The sequence below is a fragment of the Calonectris borealis genome, chromosome 22 (assembly GCF_964195595.1).
Source record: "Calonectris borealis chromosome 22, bCalBor7.hap1.2, whole genome shotgun sequence".
Lineage (NCBI taxonomy): Eukaryota > Metazoa > Chordata > Aves > Procellariiformes > Procellariidae > Calonectris > Calonectris borealis.
Genome location: NC_134333.1, coordinates 6,404,351 through 6,430,407, shown reverse-complemented (window position 1 = coordinate 6,430,407; position 26,057 = coordinate 6,404,351). Strand labels below are relative to the sequence as shown.

Sequence of the window (26,057 nt, the reverse complement as noted above, 5' to 3'; positions counted from 1 at the left end):
AAGTCTTCCGAGTCCCCCGCGGGCTGAGCCCGGGGGCTACAGGAGCTGCTCGGCACAGCCCCCCTGGGCCCCACCGAGGCACGGCCGCTTACGGACTCCCCCCCCAGGCAGGAGCCGGGGGTCTCCGATCACAGCCCCCTCTCCCTGCCCTCCCCCGGGCTCTCGCCCTGCCGCGGGGCTCGGGATCGATGCATGACTCACGGCTCTCAGCGCTTCACCCTGTCGAGAGTCCTGAAGTGAAGGGAAGCTCTGAGACAGAGAAAGGAGAGACGAGAGATGCTGCAGCCCCTCTCCTCCCGCTGCCTCTCCCCACCGAGTCCTGCCCTGTCTGATTTTTTGCTCTGAGCTGCTGTGTGACCGAGGAGAGGCTTCATGCTCTTGCTTTCTCCCCTGCTCAGTCTGCGTGTACGTGCGTGCATGGAGCTGAGCAGCAAATTTTCCCCCCTTTTCTTATTTTTTTAGCCTTTCCCTCCCCCTTTTCCTCTCGTACTTCTCCTGCTGAATTAGCTGCCCACCTTTCCCTGAGAGAAGCCCTCGGAAATAACACCGGCAGCATGGGGTGGGTTTTTGGGGTGGTAATTCTTGGAGCCCTGCCCAAAATGGAGGGGTGGGAGGAGGAGAGATGCCTGAATCCAGCAGCTCGCATCCCCGGAGCACAGGGAACATCGTCCGATCGGTCTGAAAGCCCCAGTGCTCTGCAAGACATCAGCTCTGGGAAGCGGCATCCTCGGGCTTTACGCACTAGTTAACAGCCTGCGAGCTGCCTCGACTTGTTTTAAGCTCCCTCTCTCGCTTAATCTCATCTCCGTTCGGCGCGTGTGTGTGTGCATGTGTGTGTGTGTAGGGGGAGGACTTTATTTCCATTGGCTCAGCTTTCGCTGCCCACCCACATCTCTTCCACATCACCTTGGTGTCTCCCTAAATAAAACCAGCCCTTCTTATCGCACCGAGGAAATCGAGAGCGAGAGTTTGAATGGATTTTATATAAATATTTACCCCTATGAAGCTACTGCTGAGCTTGTGGGATAAACTCGCAGCAGCTGGCCTGAGCCTCTCCTTCTGTCTCCCACCCCTAAGAGGGTTTAATTACTTTCGAGAGGGGGGGGGAGAGATCCGGATCCCACTTCCAGCTACAGACTGACCCAAAAAGCAGTGCCAGGATTTAACTAACTATCCCTGATGGATCTGAAGGACAGCACCAGCGAGGGCAGCATGGGCAGCCTGCAGCCTTCCAGCATCCAGATTTTTGCCAACACCTCCACGCTCCACGGGATCCGTCACGTCTTCGTCTACGGGCCAGTGACCATCCGTCGCCTGCTCTGGACCTTGGCCTTTGTGGGCTCGCTGGGTCTCCTCCTGGTTGAGAGTTCAGACCGGGTGGCTTTCTACTTCTCCTACCAGCATGTGACCAAAGTGGACGAGGTAGTGGCAAACAGCCTGGTCTTCCCTGCTGTCACCATCTGTAACCTCAACGAGTTTCGCTTTTCCCGGCTCACCACCAACGACCTGTACCACGCTGGGGAGCTCCTGGCTCTGCTTGACGTCAACCTGCAGATCCCCAACCCTCACCTGGCTGACCCGGCTGTCTTAGCCATCCTCCGAGAAAAGGCCAACTTCAAGCAGTATAAACCAAAAGTTTTCAACATGCAGGAGTTCCTGGCGCGGGTTGGCCACGACCTGAAGGATATGATGCTCTACTGCAAATTTAAAGGCCAAGAGTGCAGCCATGAGGACTTCAAAACTGTGAGTATGAGCAGACACTCTGCTTTTCTCTTCTCTGGGCGTGCGGACAGTGGTGGTGTTGCAGGACCAGGACAGCTTTGGAGGTCACTGGTCAACATGTGTGGGCATGGTATGATGAGTGAATGGTGTCTGCTGGGCTCTGGCATGGCAGAGGAGGAGGAGGCAGCCTGTTGAGTTGAAGTTTGTTTGCTGGAGTCCTAACAGGGGGTTACGTGGGGCCAGCCCTGCAAGGGGCTTGCAGCAGGTCCAGCCTCCATCCTGCATAAGGCCCACAGCTCTCGGGTGGCTGCTTGGTGTCAGACCAGGGCATCAGATGGGTCCTGCTGAGCTTCAGAGGGGGCTTGGGGGTCTCTTGCTGTGGCCAGTGAATGTTAGCCAGCAAGAAGAAAGTAGAGCAGGCTGGAAAGAGGCCAGCAAGAAAGACAGGCGTTGGGGATGGTCTGAGTGATGTCCATCAGCTAGTTGTATTTCCCCGGGTGTTTGTAGCCTTGCTGAAATCTTGGAAGGGGAAATTTTTCTGCTTGTTCCTGGTGGTCATGGGTTATAAATCCTGCTTAGCTGTGCAGCGTGGGCAGCAGCTGGGTCCCTTCCTGATGCTGTGTTAGAGAGGAGGGGGGAAAAAAGAAGAAGAAGGGGAAAAGAAATCAGGCTCTGCTCTGAGCCCAGTCTGCTCTTAGGCTGGCGGAGGGGTGTAGCGAGCCGGGCAGCCTGAGGATCCTGAAAGAAGCAGACGCTGCTCAGTTTACAGATTCTGGATGACACCCTGATGGCAGTGCAGGCTGGCCTGGGTAGTTTGGCTGGCAAAAAGTATCAGCGTAAAATAAAAATAAAAAGTAGGTTGCCTGGAAAAAGCGATGCCCGCGGTGTGCTGCTGGGGCAGGTGAGGGTGCTGGGCTGGGCGAGGGGCTGCAGAGGGGTCTGGTCCTCCCAGGCTGGCGGTTTGAGTCCTGTCCTGGCAGAGGTGTGGACATGTGGGCTGGGACTGGGCTAAGTTGTACTTTGCTTTCAAGCTGTGCTGGTCAGTCCCTTCGCACCGATTCAACCAGTTGGGGGGTTCGGTAATCCTGGAGTCAGTAACGCTACAGCTTTCAGCTGGTTGTTTCTCTGGGAGCGATGCTGCTTGTTCTGCTCACACTCACTGTCCTGCAGATAGGCAGGTGCCATAACAGGTTTTGTGATGGGCTGGTTTGTCAACAGGGTCTTTGTCTGGTTTTAGAAGGGAATATTTTCTGTCTCTGCTGCTTTTGGATCTCCCAGCAAATGAGTCCAACTGACTCATGCTACAAAGTCATTGCCATCACCTGGACCGTGCTCTCTTTAAACATCTGAGCAGGAACATATAATTTTATGCCTCAGTTATTGCCTGTGCATAACCCTGATGCCTTTCCCATTTGAGACTGGATATCCAGGCAAACTGCTCCTTTGCTTCTGCTCCTTGGGCAGATCTGAGCAGAGGTTGGGTCATGCAAGTCATAGGAAGGGATCAAGAAAGTCACTAGGAGAGCTTGCTAAAGAAAAGCCATCTGTGACTAAGTCTGGAGAATGGGATAGAAAAGGAGAAACAGATGCAAAAGTCCAGGGGCCGGAAGGGTTGGGGAGTGAGGCCAGACCCCAACAGGATGGACAGACCTCCCCTAACCATAGCGAGGGTGTGGGGAGAGGGAGGTATTCTGCCCGTGGGCTTCCCAATAATGCGACAAACACCAGCCAAAAGTAAAAGCCTCAAAGCCAGCAAGCAAACAGCACATTCAAAACATCTGCAGGACTTTAAAAAGCAGGTCCTGTTCTCAGACAAGACAGGAGCTCTTGGCAGCCTCCCTGGGACACGGTGGGGTGTCATCTCCCTGGCCATTTAGTTTTTCGAGGTAACTGCTTCTGAAACAATGATTTTTTTTTTCCCAAGGGGGATACAGTAGCTTCCAGAAAGACTAAACATTCCCTGTCTGCTGAATAAATCCTTGCTTTGCTCAATCAGGTTAGGGCCAGTTAGAAACAGATAGGATCTTAAGGACTGACAGTGCTTGTCCTCGTCAAAGTACTGTAGAGGTTCAGAAACAGGACAGTGAAATACTTCACTCCATTCTGCAAAGCAGCTCCTAGATGATCCAGAAGACAATATCTTCCCAGCATTGCCTGCTGTGCCTTTCTAACCGAGGCAGATGTTTCAGTCTCACTGACTCCAGGTAATCCCTCAGGTTATGGAAATCCAGGGAGCAGCGCTCAAAAGGGACACAACCACCCTGTTTTCCTTCCAGACTTTCCCTCAGAGATAAAAGGCAGCAAAAGGTGTCTGCTTGAAAGCTGAGTGGGTCTTTCCACAGGGAGCGTGCTGTAAAGGTCTTTGAACTGCCTCCGGGCTGAATCAGAACCTCACCTCCTGGATGAATTTTGCTTTTAATCACCAACGACCTGTTGCAACTGCATATAGGCTCTGTGACAGCCCATCCATTCTGCTGCATTACCAGTTGGAAAAAGAGGAGTAGCATCATCACTGAAGCCTGATTTCTTTCCTATCAGGAAACAGAGGGTGTAAATCCCAGAGCAGTTTTGTAATACGTCATCATGGCAAAGAACTCCAGCTCTTTTTCTATACTCCCCAAATTCATGCATTTGGGAGCAGAAAAGGCAGGAGTTTTGCAGTAGGAGGCTGCATCAAAGCAGTTAACTCTGCAGTAAGGTACTGCTAAAGAAGTTAGTGCAGTATTGCCAGCTGGTCAGCCGTGCCCTTTGATGCATACGTGTGTGCGCTGTGTGCAGTGTGTCCCCTGAATAAAGCACACGTTGCTTTTGCCGCGTGGGAAAGCAGAAGCTGGAATGGCAGCGTCCTGGCACTTTGAAAACGTGACTTTACCTTCCTTCCTCCTCCACTTCCCTGTTTCAATTCTCTGGTGCTGCTTTATTAACAGGATTTGAGCTGTGCTTTCCTTACGCTCTCTGTTCCTTCTCCCCAGGATAACGCCTAATGCCTCTCAGACAACGTTTCCCCGTATTATGGTCTGCTCAGAGGAGTGAGTCCCCTAAGCTTTTCTGCGGAGATACATCCAAAGGGAACAGCAAGGTCTTAGCAGAATAAGTGCTGATTCCTGAGCTGGCATTGCAATGCACTGAGCAGCAGATAAGATAATGCAGACCTCTGCTGTAGGCAAAGCAATGAAGAATAGAAAATTGGCAGAACACGCTTTAGCAAACCCATTCCCTTAGAGTATTTGGAGGAGGGACGCCTGATAACAGCAGCAGCCGAGGAAATCCCCTCCTTTTTTTCTGCATTGCTCCTCCCAGGAGGTCTCAGTTGAAAATGACCTCACAGATGGCATTTTTCTGGAGGAGCTGTGCTCATGCTGCTCGACATGACATTAAGGTCTTCCTATCCCACCGCTGCTGAGCGTGGTAAAGCTGTGGCTCATCAGCCCTAGACATACCGCTGTGATTTTCTGGGTACCTCTGTGGGTGGGCTGGAGCAAAGCCTCTTTCCTGGGCCTGTTGGTGTGGCTCGTGGTCCTTTGCTGTTCCAGCGTGGGATGAACTGAGCAATGGCAGGGGAGCCTCGCAGGACATTTTTGTGTGTGGCACAGCAAACGCATGGGGCAACAGGGGAGAAAAGTCTGTGAAAACCCTTTCAGCCCATGGGGCAAATGCAGAATGACTGATGGGATGACCTAGGTGTAGAATTCGAGCAGCAGGGGAAACGGGCTATCTCAGTCCCGCCTTGCCGAGAAAATTAGCCCCAGCAGCCAAGCCCTGCCAGACGTATTCAGACGATGGCAGTGGGTGTGCGTTCTGGTGTGTGAGCAGGTTTTTCAGTCGGGTCATTTGCTAAATGGAATGTGTAGTGTGTGCTTCCTCGCACATCCAATTCATTTCGGAGGTAACACAATAACTCAGCTTGTGCCTGCTATGCCTTCGTTGCCGGATGCCTATTCGTTTTCAGTGGCCATGACAATTGAAGGATATAACTCATTTATTTTCAATACACATTCTTACTGACAGACAGTGTCCGCATAATGGAGAGTACCTCATGTGAATATTTCTATTTTGAGACACAAGTTTCGGTCAATCTATCTGTCTTTCTCCATGCATGTTTTTTCTCCCATTCTTTCTAGCGTGCTCATGAGGCCAGTGTTTAGTAAATAGCTTTTGCCTTTTAGACTAATTAGTCCATTCTCATCTCCTATTATACAACTTCCACTTTCCTCAAGAAAAAAAAATCAGGATGGTGGCTGCTTGATTCGGGAAAACATTAGTTCTTTCTATTTAACAATTTTTCTGGAAAATCATGACTTTTCCCAAAGTTTGCTCCAGAATCTGAGATGCTATAATGAGATCTGCAATTCTGTGATACCTTTCACACAAATAGATAGTTCTTGCACTAAGAGACCAAACCTTTGTGCAGCCTTCCCACTCTGCAGTATAAGATCTTGAGTTTGCACATGCTGCTGAGTTTCGGTGCATGGGCATAGGCACAGGAGGGAGTGCAGGGTTATCATGGTGCTTCGTTAGTGTCTCAGTTGGGTGTCTAAAATGAGGTGGATGGCTCCTGGCTGACGTGCAAACCATGCCCTTGAGAAATGCAGACCCTCATTCTACCCAGCATTTACCTGGACTAAGTTTCACTGTCCCTTAAGCATTTAGCTGTAAAATGAGTGTGGTAGTGCTTCCCCGTGGAGCTGCTGGGGTTTGTATTTCCTTTATTTATTACAAAATGGTAGGATAATGCTTTAAAATTCATCAGAACGTTTCATGGGAGGATGCCAGCTGTGATGAACCTCTGTTCATGAAAAAACCTCCCTGGGTCTTGAATTGTTACTGGAGTTAAAATCTAACAAAGAGAACCTCAGTGCAGTTTTTTCATGGCAAACCCAGTTTTAAGTCCTTTAAACAGAAACTATTCACACTGGTTGGACTCAATGATCTTAAAGGTCTTTTCCAACCTGAATGATTCTATGATTCTATAGATGAAACAACTCCCATAGGACAGAAAATTCAGAAGTGTGGCTGTAGGTCATTTACTTGGGACGTGGGTGACCCCTGTTTGAGACATTGGTCTGACTCAAGACCTGAGCATCACGGTGATAAACTCTTCCTTAATTTTCTTTTAAAAGGTCTGTGTTTTGTTCTTGTTTGAGCCATTTCTCGACCAGGCACACTCCCCTCCATCACTAGGGGTTCGAGATGGGAAATTATCTAAAAGTTTGAGGTATCTCAGAAATGAGCAGAGCCAAAGTATCAGAGACAGCTGGAGATCGGAGGGTTGTGAGTGCAAAGGGAGATGAGGCACAGCGGGGGCCCTGGAGAAGGAAAGACAAGGCACTTCTGTGCTTAAGAGCCAGCTGTGGGCTCAGCTTTCCCTTGCCCGTGGCCTCAGCTTACGCCGTGCACCTGGCCGCTTCGTTTGAGGGAGAGCAACAACCACTCTTGTCTGCTAAGTGATTCCCGTTCATCACAGTTATTCATCAGAAGGCCAAGTTGAGAGCTCCTCTGTCCCCCCATCCGTACCACACCTGCTGAGGGATTTGCACTCAAAACAACATCTGGAGCTGAAGCAAAATGCAAACACCGCCCTTGAGATGAGGAAGAAATGCTGAGCAAGAAGGATGTCATTACAGTTGCAAGGAGAGAGGAGATGTTTGAGGGCTGCAAGGCTTTATCAGAATTTTTCTGGGAATTACGTGAGGCTTTCCTTTGCATTGGAAATACCTCTGAGTCCGGCTTCTTGCACCTCAGCTCTCCTACCTGCAAAATGGGGGGAAATAGCCTTTCTCCCAGAGAGACACTGAGAACTAAAGCGCTGGAAAGCTGTGGAGAGGCAAAGTTGTAAAAAACAGAGAACAAGGATGATTACTGTCTTTCAGCCACCATACCCTGGTGTTTCCTTAGCCCGTGGCCCTCTGCGACTAACACATTTCATCTCGCAGGGTCTCCCTGACAACTGGTTTTGGACAGAGATCTCCTGGGTACAGCTCGCTGTCTGCAGTGGATGAAGGGTGAAACCATGGGAGGCATTCAAATGTACTTGTGCTCTTTGTACGTGAACCAGACTGAAATGTAGTCATGCCCAAAACTGTAAGTGAAGACCAGGAAAGACCAGGAACTTATAAAAAAAACGAGCACAGTTTCTGTCTAGAGAGGTAAATTGGAGCAACATAGCTTGTTCTGACCTTCTTCCGTACACCTCGTGTAAGTGCCTCTTGGAGACGTCTTGACAAATAATAAATAACCTCCCAGATGTTCTCTCTTGCAGAATCTCTGTGCTTGTCCGACCAAGTGCAGTGATGCCATGTGAAAAAACATGATGTGACTGCTGTAAACCACTCTGTGGGTTTACTCTAAACACTCCTTGCAAGGTCCTGACCACTACGGTTCAGTGTCCATGATCCCCATGGAAGGCAATGGACACAAATCAAAACCAGTGGTCATAAAGTGAAACAGGAGGAGTTCTCACTTGATTAAGGGAGAAAACAGGTCTGACTTCAGTGATGACCTCTTGAGGTTCCAACCCAAATTATTTTATGATTCTATAATAAAAAGCAGGTGCATACCTGCTGGGTCTTATCCCCTTTTGCTCTTTTTTGGGAGTCTCATTCTTTTCATGCTCAATTCATCTCAGTCTTCAATGAGAGCATAAAAATGAGATCCAATTTTGGAAGATGGTTACCTTCATTACTCTGCCTTGAGTACAAGTTCGAGTTTACATTACTGACCTAAGGAAATAAATTGGCCTAAAACATACAGTTATTGACAACTTGGTTTGCATTGAGCATCCGAGGCATTCACAGCTCTGATTCCATAATGAACCTGTCATGGGTTCTCTGAGCAAGCCCTGGTCTTTTCCATCTCCTGGAACCACCCCTGTTTGCTTTAGGAGGAGACAGCGGAGATTCCCTAAAAAAACCCCTCAAATCCATCATTCAGCTCCTCTTGACTGAGAAAATGTGCCTCGCAGCTCCTGCGGAGCGCAGCCGGCTGCACAGCAGCAGGGACAGCAAGGTCATCTGAGGCATCTCCATCTCCTCTGGCAGAGCCCAGCGTCTGTGAGTCCCTCCTACGCCTTCACAAAAGCATTTGTTAAAGGAATTTATACCTGGAGTGCCAGCCAGACTCAGCTTGGCCGGTGCAGCAGAATTATGCATTAATTGGCTGTCAGAGGGGATGCATGGTCAGGGCGCGGGCAATAAAAGCAATATGTTGCTCAGATACCGTGATAAGGTATACCTGCCACAGCTATACCAACTGTATATAGTACTCAAAAGATGTAGAAAGTATTTTGCCTACTGGGCTGATGTGACCCTTCATGCAGGTTTCCATAGGAAGAGCTCTTTGGAAAAACAGATCCATGAAAAACTTTCTTGCCTACAAGATGAGCACAGCTATGAGAGAGCTGGTTGTGGGGGAGAACACAGGTCTTCCAGAGGGAGCAAAACATGAACTGTGGCTATATGTGCAGGTTGCAAAAGTCAGCAGCTATTTTGCCACCTGAATCTGCTGAGAGGTTAAGACAAAAAAAAAGCCTTAAATGTATTCCCTTTACTGAGGGATGAGCACAACTTGAATGGTCTTCTAAAAGCCTGTTGGGATTTCCAGACCTGTGAATAGCTGTGAGGAAACCTCTTAGGGATCACGGGCTCAACAAGCTAAGATGGAAAATGAGCTAGATGAGGTGGACATGTCTGACCCCCCTCTGCCACCGACCATCTATGAGACCAGCACCACAAAAACAAAATTGCCCCTTGGAAGTAAAAGAGACTGTGAGTCATTTAAACAGATTGACATCGGTATGCTCAGGGCCCATCAAGAAACAATTTCCATCCAGCCATGAATATTTACAACTGAAGCACATTCCATTATTTGAAGAAAAGCTGAATTGTTTTGATCATTTGTTGTTGTTTTACTGTTGAAGAAAGGATTTAGCCTGTGTGTTAAGTCAGGGAGCGTGAAGTGAAGGGTAATGGGAAATGCACATATATTTGCAGAGGGTGAGATAGATGAAAGGAGGTTTCATCTTGGTTAGATTTCTAGAGGGGAGCCCGTTGCAGGGGAACCTGGGCCATCGGGGCTTTTTCATGTGCAATAGAAGTTGCTCAGTTGTCTGCTCCTGTCAGCTGAGCCAGTTCTGCACTATGATTTCCTCAGAGACTGGAACTTGAAAAGAAAATCAGAAGTGAGAAAGACTGAGCCAAATTCAATCTACTCATCAGGTGCTTCTTCCGACCAGTTTGACCTTGCATGAGAAGGTGATGCCAGGCTCTGCCCAAGTGGTGGGAGCTTCACACCAAGCCTTAGGGCTTCCCTTTCAGGCAGTCCAAAGCTTGCTCAGATCTCACTCCCAGTGTGAGTTTGTTGGGAAATGGAGTTTGTCCTGAGGGAAACCAATAGTTCTGGGTCTGTCCTCCTTCCGTATCTGAAAAAAAAAACCCCAACAGGTTGATTTCAGCAGGATGAAGTTTTAGATGCTTTATAAATCTGAATCTTCATGATGCTGTTTCAACAATGTTGAAGACTGATGTAATAAATGAATGGAATATAAAGATGGGCATGAAATTAAAAGAATTAAAAATGTGTTTGCCTTTTTAAAGCTTTTGACATTATTGGAGGAAGAAAGTCAAAAGAACCCATTTAGACATTTTCTTGTTTCACGTTTCATCCGTGTTCTTTCCAAGCTTTCTGAAACCCCACGCTCATGTAGTGGAGGACAGTCATGCAAGGACTTCACTTTATGGGGCTGAATCTCATAACAGTGATTCAAACTGTTTGTTCACCTGAACGTTTGAGGGAAATTAATCTTATGCCAGGAGAAGAGAATAAATAAACCCAAGCAAATGCTCTCTGATGACTTAACTGCATGTACTGCGAGCAGGATAATTTAAGGGCTCAAATCTCTGCCACCGTGACGAGTGGCTTACTTCCCCCAGTTCAAGTAGAAAATGATGAGCTGAAGCCCTGGTACAGCGGAGAGGAGACTATAATTGTCATGTGGGATCGCTCAATGGCAGGCAAGAAAACATCATCGCAGTATGCCATAGGCGGGACAATAAAGGACTAAATTAATTGCAGAGGAGAGTTAATAACCAGTGGGAGGAATTAATGTAAGCTTAACCCTTAATTAGCTAAACTTTCAACACCACACTCCACTGCTCCCTGGCACTAAAATGGATGGTATATACAGAGACATCCATTACAGCCTCTGTATTTCTTCCACCGCCACCTGCTACGCCTTGGAAGAGCAGCATGTGTGATCCATCTCTGCCTACCACGCATGAAACGGCAGCGTCAGGAGTGCTGTTAACTCATCAGCAGTTTTCCGGTGATGGAGAAACCTGTGAGAGCCAAACAAGGATTTCAGAGACGCTTCAGCTTGACCTCAAATGTGTGATAACGTTACGGTTTGGGAGATGGGAGGGACTCTAAGCCACCTGGAAAGTGATGATTTATTTGAGGGGGGGCCTTGGATTAGAAAGGAATTTTTGCCACCAAGTTTCTTGTTTTTTTGCTGAAAATATGAACCAGAAATGTTACTGTGAAGTCTGCTGGGAACTGCAGTTTCAGTTCACCATACTCCCGTTTTTCTCTGGACTCACTGGTTGCACTATATCTCCCAGAACGTAACATGGTGTCTCCTCTTTTGCTAGGGAGGTGATGGCTGGTTACAGCAGTCATGCAATCCTGATGTATTAACTTTTTTCTTTGAAGCATTTAATGTTTGGGGATTCTTCCTTCTTTTAATGAAAAGAAACAAAAGAAACAAAGTGTTTTCCCAAAAGGTTTTGTGAAAACTGCTGCTGTGGTAGATTCTCAAACAATATTCCCACTTAAACCAATCTTTATGTAAAAAATTGAACCAGATTTCATGAGCAGCATGACCAAACAGGGTGTGGATATCCCGCCCTTATTAAGAGAAGGAGTTGCTGTGCCAGATGTTAAGCTTCCTACTTGTTGATTGAACTGCATTTTTTGTACTCCATCCTGGTAATGAATCCCACAGCCACCATCCCTTCTACAGATGCTCCAGGAACACTCTAAGTGGCCATTAACTAATGCTAAATTATGATGGAGCATCTCCTGAAATACATGTGACATCCACATGAATAACAAATGAATTTGTTTCTGTCAAGGCAATGACAACGGATTGCAGTTGAATTAACATGAGTGCCGTTTGCTGCTCTGCACCAACCGCAACGAGTTCCTTGTAGGGAGCATGTAATTATAGGGACACAAATGACAGCGGAGGGATGCTGTGAGTGCGAAGATGCAATGGTATAGACGGCTGTTAAGGATGAGCTGTGGGGAAAAGCAAATCCCAGGCTGACAAACCAATCCTATTTCTATTCAACCCCAGTGGCGTTTGCCTCCTAAAGACATTAATGAGCGTGAGATCATGCTGTTAGCCCCCACAATTGCATCCATCCCTGGAAAAATCATTCTCTTCTCATTATCACCTGGTAGGACAAAAAGACCCTTAGAGGTCAGTCCTATGATGATGTCTTTGTACATTTGCGTCTCTCCAGGGAAAAATAGACCAAGAGGGAAAGGATTTTTCTATGGCGTTCATGCATGCTACTAGAAAAATGTGCAAGGGTCTCCTATAGTGCCTATAGGACTCTAAAGTTTCTGAAAACTGTTTCTCCGCTGGGTACCTTAGTGTTCAGAAACTTGTGTTACATCTCTGCTTCTGTCGGCGCGTCATGTCAGGTTGAGCCGTGGCTTCCAGCTCCTTGTTCCTAATCTGTGTTGCGTATCTTGAGGTGCTGTGCAGGGTGTGAAGTGGCTGGTTAAACGAGGGGGAAAAGGGATGAGGGGAGACCAGTAAAGGAAGAGGGAAGGTGAGACAGAAATGGGAGAAAACTGTATTTATGGCACAAGGAAGCAGAGCCCTGAGGTTGGCTCAAAGAAAAACAAATTCAGATCAGAAGCAAGCACGGGTTTTTGAAACACAGATGGATGAGCCTGGAATTGGTCTGAACATTTCCGTTGAAAACTTTCCATCAAAAAATGTTTTCTGAACGCAAAAAATTGCTTTCCTAAAGCTACACTGACTGGGATGAGATTTCCCATGAGAAAAATGAAAGCTTTTTGTCTTAAAGCATTTCTATTTTCCATGAAATTAATTAAAAAAAAAATCTCAGAGCAAAATAAAATCTTGAAACCCTGGGATGTCTCATTAAGTGGATGTTCTGATTTTCAGCTCGTTCTGAATTAAATAATGGAAAAAGTCACCCGGAGCTGGGGAACTTCCCACCATGTGGCGTCTCTACATCTTGCACTTGTAGGCCAGGTGCACCCCAGGCTCTATTTTACATGGGTTTTGGGGCAAAACCTGATATCATCTGATGTCAGTAAGGGTGAACCCTGAGCTATATACTCATATCTGAGTATATAAGAGGAGGATTTCATACTCTGCTTTCAAACAAGTCCCCTCTTTCAAAGGGCAGGTTTCAGAGCAAGACGTGTTCTGATAGACCATCCTCTGAGCTTTCTGGAGATGGTTCAGTTTTAGCCTTATTTCCTGATAACGGAAGGTTTTAGCAATTTTGCCTCCATTTGAAAGAGCAGGAGAAGTCTAAAAAAACATTTGGTTTCTACAACTTTCATGAAAACTGGCAGCTGGGAGAGACCCAAACTCAAGTCCATCAAGGAAAAACAGGGTCAACGATGGTATTACACATTTTGTCTGACAGCAACCAGCTGTCCAACAAACATATACCCCACTTTCTCCAGAAGCAGTCTGGCAATAACAAGACAGCTTACACTTTTCTGACAATACAGACAGCACAACGAAGGAAAAAATCCGTATGCATGGGACATGGAGAAACAACCCAGAGGTAGATCTGTGTGCCTGTGAAGGTAGGTACATGCATGTGGCTATTAGCTGCTCCTGGCTTATTCTGCTTTTGCCTAGTGGGAATCCTAAGGGACCTGGGACAGAGCAGGGAGAGGTTAGAAGACAAAATATCGTCATTCTTTGGAAAACAAGCTTCATTAATTTTTCTGTTTCAAGAAAAACTTGTTTTATAGTAGACGTGGTTTTTCACAGATTATGTAAAGCATTCATTTTCCCCCTTACATTTGCTGAAGAGGTTCTCTTCTGCTCAATGTGTGGGTCATTGAACATGCACACGCACGTGTCTACCTATATACGCATGAATCTACCTATATAGGCATGAATCGACCTGCTGGGCTGTCACTGCAGTTCCTGCTGGGAGCACAGGTGCTGCATCCTGATTTTTTAACCACCGCGTTGTCCAGAAAGTCAGAGATGCTCATGCTGGTTTATTATTGAGGCATGGCTTTGGAACACAGTGCTGTATATACAATATGGGCTACACAGACAGAGAGGATTTGGGGGGGACCAGAGCCTTATGGTGCTAGGTGGTTTATGCAGCAAATGCACACTCCCCATCTCTCAGAAAGAAAGTGGGAATGTGGAAGAGGAACTGGGAGAGTGGAGACATCCTTTTATTTTTAAGCTAAGGCCCAGACAAATGGTATGAATCTGATTCTTCCCTCCTGAACTTGGGGAAGGGTGGGAAAAGTACGGGTTTAAACCATTTTAACACCTTCTCTTGCTGGGCTCTGCCATTCTGAATAGTCCCTAACCATCCTGGTGTGACTTCTTTTGCACTTGTGGCTCAAAGAGGTAGGAAAAGGCAAAGAGCTCCTGTCTGGAGCCCTCCAGCCTTGCTCCTGCTGTGCCTCCTGATCCACCGCCTGAACAGGAGGCTGTGAGCAGAAATATTGCCATTTCACTTCAACAGCCAGGTTATCCATTTGGTCCCATCACATCCACGGTGGTTAGCCCTTAGTCTCCAACCTGAAGTGAGCCAGCAGCTAATTTCCTTGGGTTGAAAACAGGGGCGCTGATATCTTGCCCCATGGCAGGCACAGGACAGATGGCATGGGTGGGAGCTCTGCACGCTCCTCCCAGGGACCAGACCACTCTCCATGATATTCATCACAAAGACGATGTACCTATGGCCGGGAGAAGGACTAGGACTAGGAGAAGACCCCAAAACCCATATGGGGTGATGCTGCTTTGTCTCACCGGGATCCACTCCCAACTTAACTCCACGGGCAACAGCTTTCCCCCTCCAACCAGCTAGCTCTGAGTCTGCCAAATTCCCGGCAGCGGGAGTGGGCCCACGGTGCTGCTGTGAACCTGCGCTGCAGGACTCAGGATGCCCGATCTGACCACAGCTTTGCATTGCGTTCCTCGGGCATGGGTAGGAACAGCCGCCCGCCCAGCTCTGAGCCTCCCGAATACCGTGTTGGTACAGCGTTCGAATGCCTCCGTTCGGATTGATGGTAAGATTGTCAGCTCCTTGGGGCAAGGACTGTCTTCCTGGTTTATATTTATTATTAAACATTTATTTTTAAAATTGATTAAAAATTAAATAAGGGAGGGGATTTGTTTTAGCCTGCCTCAGAGAATGACGTGGGTTGTGATTTTGTGCAGAAACAAGAATATCCATCATTTCCGTTTGGAAGGAATTAAAACCAAACAGATTTTTCCACTAATGTCTTCACTCAAAAAACATTTTGATAGCCTTGCTTACTATATTTGCAAGTCAGGTACACGGTGTCCACAGCTATTCCCAGCTTGGCAAACCCCAGATAGCTTCTGCAAGCGCCTGCAGGCTAAACAGCATCCCTAAGTAAAACGTCTGCCTCCCTTCCACTTCGGAATGCTGTTAAATGTGGAAGGGTATTTCTAAGCCTAAGATTACTCCTCCATTTCGTATGCAGTTGGCTGTTTGTTGGTACAATTAATTGCAGAATATTTTCCTCCCATGTTTCAAAACAATCTGTAATGGTACCCCTTGCAGGAGGTTAAAGTAAAGCGCAACTACCACAGGTAAATTCATGTGGCAAACTACTTCTAGAGATCAAGCAAGGATAATTTAGTCACCAGCTATAGGGAAATGTATTGTGCATTTATTTTGTTGCAAATCAGGTAGGTACGTGCACAGTCCCCATTCGCAAAGTAATCTCGGAAGCCGGGGAAGAGGTGTAAGTGAATTGTTAACACTGTTATTGTTAGCCTTTGTGGCTTGTGTATTCCTGCCATGCTTTCTTCTATCAGGAGGAGAAATAAATGTGTGAGTCAGGTATGTTCTTGTAATCACACTTGTCTTTCAAAAAAGACACGCACACTTTCATTAACTACAATAAAATCAGAAAACAGCATGCAGCTTCTTTGCTTCGGTCTGCCTCTCCTCTAAGCTGTAGCCCAAGCAGCTCCATCTCCCCGCAGTGTTCCATGGTCCCACCTGGAATAGTTTCTCTTTGTTTTCTGTCCAGGCACATCCAGGCTTGACATTTTCCAGCTATTGTGTGTGCGACCAGGGGTCCCCCTCAGGCCACACCGATATGACGTTTTTCAGTCAAGATGTTGGCTCCTGTCTCACTGGATTGTTAAGGATGGCGATGATTCAGTGATGCAGATGATGATTTTTTATCACTTAATACAGCAGTGATGGACCAAATCCCAATTTTATGCATATGATGCTTGCTACTTGCGGGGAAACCCAAGTTCCCGAGATATCCATCTGGGCAGACCCGCAGAGGAGTCTTTGCATCTTCCTCCCGAGTTGAGAGACAGTTTCCAATAACTCCACGCTGGGTTTTTCTACCTAGCCAGTGCAGGCTGGGAGAGGAAGGCAAGGTCAGGGGAAGGGGAGTCCACTGTTCGGAGTAGTGCCCGGGCTGGTGGGTGTCGGGGAAGCTGCTGTCTCTGCTGTAGGTAGGCAAAGGGGCCCATTTTTTGCAGGCACCAGGGAGCTGTCAGATGTGCCTTTGGTCCTTTGGACCGACCTGCACTGGGTGTGAAGAGCACGCGGGTGGCTGTGAGCTGGGGAGACTTTCTACTGGTGGAAGCAATGTGCAGGTCTTCGGCTGAGTCCAAGGAAGAAGAGGAAATGTGTGTTCCTCTGCTCCACACAGTAAAAGCAAGACACAGCATAGTCGGATCAAGATCAAGCTTTTGCTCGAGTTACCACATTTCCCAGAGATGCAGGAATGGGTCCCCAAGTGCAGCATCACATGAATGTGCCTTTGGGAACCCAGGCTCTGCTCTTTGATGCCAGTTCATTTTGTGGTCTCTGCAAACCGTATCACTTTGCGCAGCTCAGATGGCCATGGAAAAGCACGAGCAGAAGCATGTCTGATGGTTACAGCTGATATTCTCTCAACCCTGAGGTCAGCTGCCTGCTCTGCTGCCTGTGTGATCTTGACTCCAAGAAAGGATTTGAGTTCAAGGGAGTGAGGGACATTTGTCTGAGCCTCCATTGCTGGAAATAATGCTTAGCTCTATTCTTTCCGTGTATTTTTCATGCCAGACTGTCATAAAAAAATACTTCCATGCTGAATTTCATAGCTTTTCTCCCTTCTTTACTAGTAACACAGAATTATGTTCCTGTTTCTTTAAAATTCTGAGGTTTAGCAAGTAGATAAATTACACTTCTTAAAAACCCAGCCCCAACTGTGAAGCAAATATTCTTTTCCTTTCAGGGAACCATTCCTCTGCCTTGTTATTTTAAGCTCCATCATGGTGTTGCCATGCAATGGCAACTTTGTGGAAAAGGAGGTTAAGTGCTAAGGTTAAAACAGGTTCAAGCATAATCCAGAGTGCCCTTGGCAAAGACAGAAGTGTTTTAGTGGGTCTCATTCATCATTGCCTGACTGCTTAAAGTGCTGGAGTGGCTCATTATTGTTTTTATATGCCTTTATGAGAGCTGCAAAAGAGCCAAAGAGAAAAGTACCACTATTTTCCTCCCTTAACCCACACTCAATGGGGAACAATAATATTTAAGATCTCAGAGTGCAACATAAAAGGTTTCCTCTTCAAAAACCAAATTCCCCTGCATGAGCCACGTGGAGCAGCTCAGGCTCAGCTCCAGAGAGGAGGTTTCTGTTGGTTTGTGGAGTTGCGTCTACGACAGCATTTTGGAGCTGCTATTGCCAGCTGGTATTGCCAGACCTGCCTTCATGAAACCATCGTCTGCCCCTAAGCCAACGGGTGGATTTTCTCCTCATCGATCCTGCCACAGCTTTGTCCTCCCTGCGGGTTGGATAAACCTTCAGCAGGGCCTGTGGGCTCCGCAATGTCGGGAAAGATGGCACCATCACAGAGCACCAAAAAAAAAAAAAAATTTTGAAGATCACAGATCTCAAACATCACTGAGGAAAGACTTTCTTAGTGCTCCATCCTTGCCTGTTTGCTTTGCACGTGTCGATCCCAGCTGATGCACGCGGTGGCTCAGAGTAGTCCATACCTGAGAATTTTGTGCAGATACGTAAACTGCCAGAATGATAAGGGAGAGGTCCCGACTAGTTTTTTTTTTTAATTAAGTGGCTGCTTTAACTTTATGTACCTTGCCAAGGATCTTTACAGAGCTATTTCTCATGGATATCAGGATACGTTAATGCCACTGGAGAAAGCAGTGGTAAATGCTTTTCAGTGCAGAGTGAATGGTTAGTCTCCTGTGTTCAAAAGCAGCTGAACCCAAACTGGAACAGGTACAGAGAGACACTACAAGGAGGATTAAGGAAAAGAGGCACCTGTTCTAGGAAGGAAGATTATGAGAATTTAGCTTGTTTAAGCTAGCAAGGCAAAGGCTGTGTGAAGGGCTGTGATTACTCTGTAGAAAATACGTCAAGGGGATAAGCACTGAGAGGGAAACAGAGCTATTTCAGCTAAATGATGATGCTGGCTTTGGAGCAAATGGTATAAATTGGTCATAGATAACTTTAGGCTGGAAGTTAGAATGGGCTTTTTTTAACGCTTGAAGGAATGAAATCCTGAAGTAACTGCTCAGTGGGAATAATGGGGATAAAAAGCCTAGCAGGTTTTAAAACAGGATCATCCCTTACGGACGGGATTATATGATGTGGTTGCCAGTACCAGGAGGCTGTGTTCAAGGACCTCTCCAATTTGATGCACACCACAATTTTCCTCTACTGAAGGATTGGATGTACACCTGGGTCGTGGGTGTTAGGCACATCCGATCTGGGTTCAGCCAGGTGGTGGGGTGCCTGGGAAACCTGGAAAAACATAGTCATGTCCTGGAAAGCTCTTTCCTCTCAGTTCTTGGAGACACACAGTGTGAATTCTGTGGTTTTTGACCATGGGAAGATTTTAATACACAGCTTGTCAGATCTGGAAATTTGATTAACTCAGACCCTGTCTATGGATGGAGATATTAATATTTAGTCCATCAGGATGCAAATCCTTTGGGTGCTTAACCCTGTCCGGTGCTGTGTGAAGATCCCACGTGGAGGCTGAGGCAGCTTCTGTGGTTGAGGGTGTTCATGCTGCTTGCTACGAGCATCCACCCAAAACATGAGTGCAAGACACCTGAACTGCAGACCACCTCCGGTCTGACAGTCTCTCAAACTTACATATTTATGTCAAGTTGAGGACATCCCTGAGAGTTATTCAATGTTTTCACTTTCAAGGGTTGGTAAGAACGTCCCGGGGGTTTTGCTAATGGCCAATCTGACTGAAATCAAGGCATCAGATGTGGTGGGATTTTTGTTTATCATCTGAATTGATATAGCGTCCGTCAGCCCCTGGAATGCTGTTGTATTAGGTGTTGTACAAAAATGGATCAGAAAGATGGTCTGTCCTCTCTATTGCTTAAAAATAATATAATGTTTCTCTGATTTAAGTGGTCTCTGAGCAGCAAGGGAGAAAAAGAGGGGAAAGAATCAGCTAGATTGACTCTGACCAATAGCTTTCCAGTACTCATAATACAACAGAGAGAGAAACGCAAACCTTATTTGAAAAGACAATAATACACTCCCCCTGCAGAAATGAGTTAGCTGGTCTTGATTTTATCCACCTGGGAACTCTGATTATTGCCTCATGAAACAGAGCACCTGGTCTATTATCCCATAAATAAGCGAGAGCAAATGCACTGTGTTTTCATTACAAAGCATGGCTCCCCTGCAGGGCTGCTGCACGCGCTGGAATATACTGCAGAAGAGGAAAGAAATTTGGAAGTTTGCCCTCGGGTTTCCTAGAGAGACCAGGCTGTGGTAGCAGTTAGAGAAATATTCGCTCTGCCCACCGGGGTTTCCCTCCCACGGCTAAAAAGTGATTGTTGTTGCTATTAATTAGAGCGGTACAGAAACATTCACAGGCAAACCTGGAGCCCCGTCAAACATGCCTTGCAGGGTTGTGTTACAGGCTTAAATTGCAAATCAACTCTCTTGAAAGCTGTACTGCGATGCCTGAAGGGAGTGGGCGAGTGAGCCAGAGATCTGGCATCAAGTGACGGGGAATGCGTTTAGGACAAAGCAAGGTCCAGATGTGGACTAATTAAGACTCACTTTCTGACTTGGGGGATATTATCTTACAAATCTGGGACTGGCATCCCAGCTTTGTGCTGAATGTGCAGTTCAACCTCCTTTCTTCTTGAATTTAGTACCAGCACTGGCATTTTGCTCTGAATCCGTTTTGTCCCCTTTTGAATCCTAAATTTTGTGCTCGAAAGCTCCGCTCAAAGCGAGGGCAGCAATGACCCTGCTAACACCACTTTGTGCTGCAGTCAGGCCTTGTACTATTGAAACCCTTCGGTGCTTTGCTAGATTCACCTACGACCCATCTCCAGAGGGATTACCCTGATGTAAAGGAAAACTCCAGATCAGCCCAGCTAGATCTCGGCTGGTGCTGCTGCAGAAGAAGGGGTGCTCTGCTTAACCAATGCAGCCAGCAAGGAGAGAGCCAAAAAAGTAAATCCGTACTGCTTGCTTGGTATGAAGTACAATAAAGCTGTTCTAAGGGGTGGGGGTGGCTTTGCTGGAGCTCCCTTGGACGTTGAAATTACCTCTCCTGGTCAGCAGTAGAAGGTTCATGGTGGTGAAAATGCAGCAGGACAGAAGCGTGAAGGATCTGCCCTAGCCAGCAGCTCAGCATCACCCCGAGATACGTGTCAGACTGGGATGCGAGAGAGTTTTCCATCTCTCGCTGTTGTGTTCCAGATCATTTGCTTTGACTGTGTGCATATGTTGTCAATTCACCAGCACCTTTACGCAGTCAGTTATAATTCACATTTGCTGTTTTTTAAATGAACATTTGTTCACTGGAGCATTTTCCAGGGAGTGTGCGTGGTGCGCAGAGCCAGCCCACATCCCAGCAGCCTCCAACGCAATCTAAGGCGAGGAATCAAGCTCGGAAACAAATCAAGAATATATTATGTGACACGCACCGCCTGCGGTGTGAGACGGAGGGGGACTCTGTGAATGGGAGTCTTGCAAGAAAGCAGCCATGCAGATTGAATACTTCTTGCCAATGCAGTGGAAAATCCCAGGGATAATCATGGCCCCGCTGAAATTCCCTTAAAATCCAAATATAGTCTCAGTCACTGCCATGCTGAAGCACCTCACCATCTTCTGGTCCCACCACAAGGTTTGTTACCTGGGTTGCTATTCCCATCATCCAGATGCAGAATGGAAGCAAACCAGGGTCTATTGATTGTGGGGTGGTGAGTGGCCTTTGGGAAACATCCCAGGAGCCCCAGATCTTCAGGAGGGTATTGAGAGACAGAAAGGATAGAGACAGAGCCAGGACTGAATGTGATTCTTCTAAAGATCCAGGACTCAAGCAAAAAAGGGAATGCATGGGCTATGTGAATACTTCAGAGAGTGTTGGGAGCCCAATCCATTTTGCTGATAGAGAGAGCAATGCAAATTCATAATTACTGTAGGTAAACATGTTTGAGTTAATTACTTCTCCCATTTGATGGCTGTGCAAATGATGCAATGACTAATAGAGACTGCTTTTCCCTTCTTCTGTGCTGTGAAAGCCAAGGCTACAGCATGTGCTTGGGAAGGACATGTCAGGAAAGCCAAGGAGCAGACAGAAGAGCGGATGCCAAAGTCGAGCAGCTCTGTATCTTGCTGGGAGCATGAGCCTGTGACCAGGAAACTGGACTCGGATTTCAGAAGCTTTTACTTCTGTCTCTTTGCCCTCAAATGCAGCTGCTGTTGGACAAAATCAGCCTGGCTTTAAAGTAGGTCAGACTCTGTAGAACTGAAGTCATCTCAGGATGCTCTGTAGAAGAAGAAATACATGTCAGTGTGACACCACTCTGTACAGCGGCTTTTAATAGAGTTGCTCTCCATTTACTGACCCATGTGATTCAGACAGTGGCTGTAACACAGAGGAAATGCTGCATCCAACTGGGACAACCCATGGATCACAAAACCCTTCTGAAGGCATGGACTCAAGCAGAGACAAGGACAGCGCAAGAGAAATATGGCAGTGGAGGTTCAAATTCTCAAGCTGCTTCCAAAAAAATGGACTTGGAGAAGCAGAACCTTTTTAGCAGATTTGGGGTCCCAAAAGCCTAGTTATCCACTCAGACTCTAGTGTCTCATTAAGTAATCCCAGATTTTTTTGGATAGTCTGTCAGTCTGGACTGTTTTAATAGCATGAAGGCACCCTGGACACTCTTTTTAGGTCTCAGACACATAATTAGCAGTTTAGGGTTCTGAAGAGCTTGTTAGCATTTTGGGAATCGGAAAGGCGACACTGATGAATCATGATTTCAGGCACCTGCTCAGCAGCTGTGAGGTTTGGATCCTCCCCTGTTAGCAGTCCCAGGGAGTTTCAAACCTGTTTTCAGGGAAGTGTTTCCATTAGCCTGGAGAGACATTCACGTTTTGTCCCCTGTCATTCCCCAGCAGCCAAATCCTTCTGCTTCATTTTCCTGGGAGTCAACAGTCCCAGGCACCGCGACCGCTGAGCTGCAGTTTGCCCTGTTTGCTAGGTGCTCTAAAATCTCCGTTTAATTTAACACATTGAGCCAATTTGTTTCCCAAACCCAGCTGCAACTACAACCCTCCGGGAGAGCTTGGCAGCGCTGCCGGTCTGACACCGCTCGCCGGCAGCGCTCGGGTACGCAGGCTTTTTGGGAAGGCAGTGAAGAGGAGCGGAGAGGAGGAGGAAGATGCAAAAGCAGATCAGCACAGCACCTCTGAGCAACTTTCCCTTCTCCCAGAGCCGCCCACCGTTCAACAAAAACACAAAAGGGAATAGAAAAATAATATTTGCTGACTCTCTGAGGAATGCAAGGCTGAAGCAAACTCCATGTGAGGGATCTATGCATTATTTATGGCGCTCTGTGCTGTATGCTATCCCCCACCGGATGAGCAAGTTTTCTTGTTCAAAGAGATGCTCTTAACAGTTTAAAGCCCGATCCCTCTTTCCTCCACTGAGCTGAGACTGTAGGACACGAAGCCATAGCTGCGTTCCCTTCATCTCCCCAGGTGAGAGCAACCAGAAGGATTTGTCAGACCAGCCGTGCGTGGGATGCGGACCCACGACCCCGGCGAGCACATCTTCCCCGGGCAGGGTTTGCTGCCGCTGCTCTCACCAGCTCGATTTGAGCCGGCAGATCTCTGCTGAGCCAGGCAGCAATTAGCCCTGTATTGTCCCTGTCTAGACAGGCCTTGGAAATGGTGCTTCTGAGTCGAGATCTTCCAGCTGGGGTAGGTTCGTTTCACAGCCTCGTCTGATGGCTTCCCTTGGAAATGCTGCTGCTTTGTGATGGGTTCCTGTCCTGCTGGACCGGAGCCCAGTCAAACCTGCATTTCAAAGCGTGCTGGGACCAATTAATGTTGTTTTGCTCCATGACGCATGTAAAATAAATCAGAATAAAAATCAGAGCGACATGAAGGTAACGCTGATGCGGGCTTGTCTGCATTTTACTTCTTTATTACCATAAAATATGAAACTATATTACAACATGATAGGTTTTTATATTGTGTTACACTAGGCTTTGTATATTATAAAGAGTTTATATTAAATATGATGTTAAATAAGTTTCTACACATATATATATTATTAAGTGGGTATTTAGTATAAATCAGGTGGTTTTGTTATTATAAAATGCCATCAATATTTCAGTTCAGCAACATGTTAAAAATAAAAGGGATTAAAGTGATAAATTGGAACTGTCTGTTTTATCTACTTAAAATAAAATACTTCAGCGTTTCTGAAACTAAACAACAAAGTCCAAGTGATTCATTTAGACTTTTGTCCTGAAGTGGATTTCACTGAATCAAATTGACACTTTGCTGTGAAATGTTAGAAACGAGATGAGACCACATTTTCCTTTCAAGTGTTTTCTGATCATTTCTCCACTCAGCGCCCGCCCCATCCCAGCCCTGGGAGCGAGCAGCCTTCAAGCCAGGGCCACGTGGGCTCTCGGAGGCTGGTGGGAAAGCAGCAGCCACCAGAGCAAGGTTTTTGAGTGTTTGCAGAGGAAAATGTTCAGCACCTTGGGAAAAACGGCCAGGTGTGGGATTATTCCTCTGCCTCCTCTAGCGTGGTCTTATCCCTTGGGCTTTCCGTGCTATCGGCGTTCCCCAGGCAGCAGCTGGAGAGCAGCAGGGCCGTGTGTGTGAGTGTGCGTGTGTGTGCATTTGTGTGTGCTCATGTAGGTAGGGAAGGGCTCTCCATGAGCACAGACATCCCGAAAGACGCTCCGTTAGCCGGTAGCCACCTAAGCCTCCTGATACACAGCCACCACGGGCGCACACAGTGAAAAAACCTGCCATAAAATACACAAACATACATGTAGACCCTGCGGTATTAGCAACTAATGCCTTCCTTGTTGGGATAAACCACTCAGAGTGACAGCCTGGGACAGGAGGAATTTATTTTGCTTAGCTTTGTCTCTGGATGTTTGATTTCAGAAGAGCTGAGGGATTTTGCTGAACTTCGGAGAGTCTGAGTAAATGGAGCAGAGAGAAACTCGGGGAGGCAGGCAGCTATTTTGCCTCCCTGGAAAAACCTCCACGAGCCTCATCTGGCCTGATTCAGCAATAGCAAAACTCTCTGAAGCAGCTTTGGGTTGAGATGTGGTCGCAAACACCGCAGCGGTGAGGGCTGCCTCTGCCAGCTGAAAGTGAGAGCCCTATGGAAAACCCTGCACAATCTGCTCTGCTGTCCCGGGTGTCTGCAGGGCTGCTGCTGATGTCTCTGTTTATTGGGCAAGACACGGCCCCAGAGGAAGCCTAAGGAACAATTAGCAACAAAGCAAGGAGTGTGAAGTGTTGAGAGGCAGCAGGGACCTCTCTCTGCTGTGATGGCTTCCAGCAGGAGGAAGAGGAGGTTTGTTTAAGGAGCCATGAAGACTTTCCTAGCCAGATCATGACAGGTTTGGGCTCAGCCGGCCAAGCAGATCTTCCAAATATGTCCTTCAAGGGATGCAGTAAAAAGGCCCTACAAAACTCACCGGTTTGTTTGCTCCCGGTGCCCACCTCCTGGGCTAGAAATTGGGCCAGGTTCATCAGAGAGGGATGTGGGCTGCAGCGGGGACTGCTCCTCGGGTCCCTGCTCCTCCAGTCCCTGCCGGGGGAGCAGGCAGTGCCCAGGGCTCTTTTCTCCTCCAGCATCCACGCTCTGGGCTCTGGGACGGGGAGGTCCCAAAGTTTCACAGCCTATACAGGAGAGATGGCCAAAGCTACGGGAGGAGGGAGGGGGGAGCGAAGCAGGAGCTTGGGGTCTCTCACACTCATGTAGGTGCATCTGTGCTGTAAAAGCAGTTGAAAGCATCAGTAGCTGTGGTGGGTCAGCATCACCTCTTCTCATCCCCTCCCTTGCATGGAGGAGGGGACAGCCTGCATTCTCCCCCTCTTTTAATTTGCCCTAAGCAGTTCTGAAAACCCAGAAGGGAGCTGCAGAAAAGAGAAGTTTCCTGGAGAGTAGCCAGATGCAACCACCCATTAACATCAAACCCACTCCGTAAACTGTGTCCTGAGCTGGTAAATTAGCACAGAAAGAAGCCAAGAGCTGGTTCCACAGCGGACAACTTTCCCCTTCTCCTCCCCTGCTCTGTGCCATGGCCTGGGAGCAGGAAGAAGCTTAAGTCTTCTGTTGAAATGACTGAGGCTCTCCAGGTTCTCCTGTTACAATTTATTGCTGCTTATTACCAATCTGGTGGGGGAAATCTGCAAAAATAGCCGGCTCCAGCCAAAGACTATGGAGTGTCGATGCCTTTGTGCACATTCCCCGGATCTTACTCTTTCACCAGCTTTGTGAGTTACCCTTACAAGTCCATTACCATCCACAAAGCTCAGTTCTGTACATTTAAGAATAGCATTTCTGAAGCTGTTCTCTAAAGGCAGGTGTTTTCTAGAAAAGATTTTTAGAACTCTTTTAGGAGCCGAGATGCTCTCATGAGAGGAGCCAGCTAAGCATTGCTAAAGACATTCTTTTAGCTCTTGCAAAATTAAATATCAAATAGTTTCTCTCTTACAATCTTGCATATTAAAAAAAAAATGAAAAAAACTTGTTTCGAGTATGCATGAGCTAG

At 47.2% G+C, this 26,057-nt stretch overlaps 1 protein-coding gene across 2 annotated transcripts in view; it reads left to right on the top strand.

Annotated features, from left to right (window-relative positions):
- The first annotated feature begins 1,164 nt into the window (after positions 1 to 1,164).
- LOC142091846 (acid-sensing ion channel 2) overlaps positions 1,165 to 26,057 on the top strand; it is a 507,500-nt gene continuing 482,607 nt past the window's right edge. The window contains exon 1 of one of the 2 annotated variants that reach the window (XM_075171243.1): positions 1,165 to 1,743. In XM_075171243.1, coding sequence (XP_075027344.1) covers positions 1,180 to 1,743 — 564 coding nt within the window. In that variant the 5' untranslated portion in view covers positions 1,165 to 1,179. The remainder of the gene's footprint in view (positions 1,744 to 26,057) is intronic. The other variant, XM_075171241.1, reaches the window with a different exon arrangement.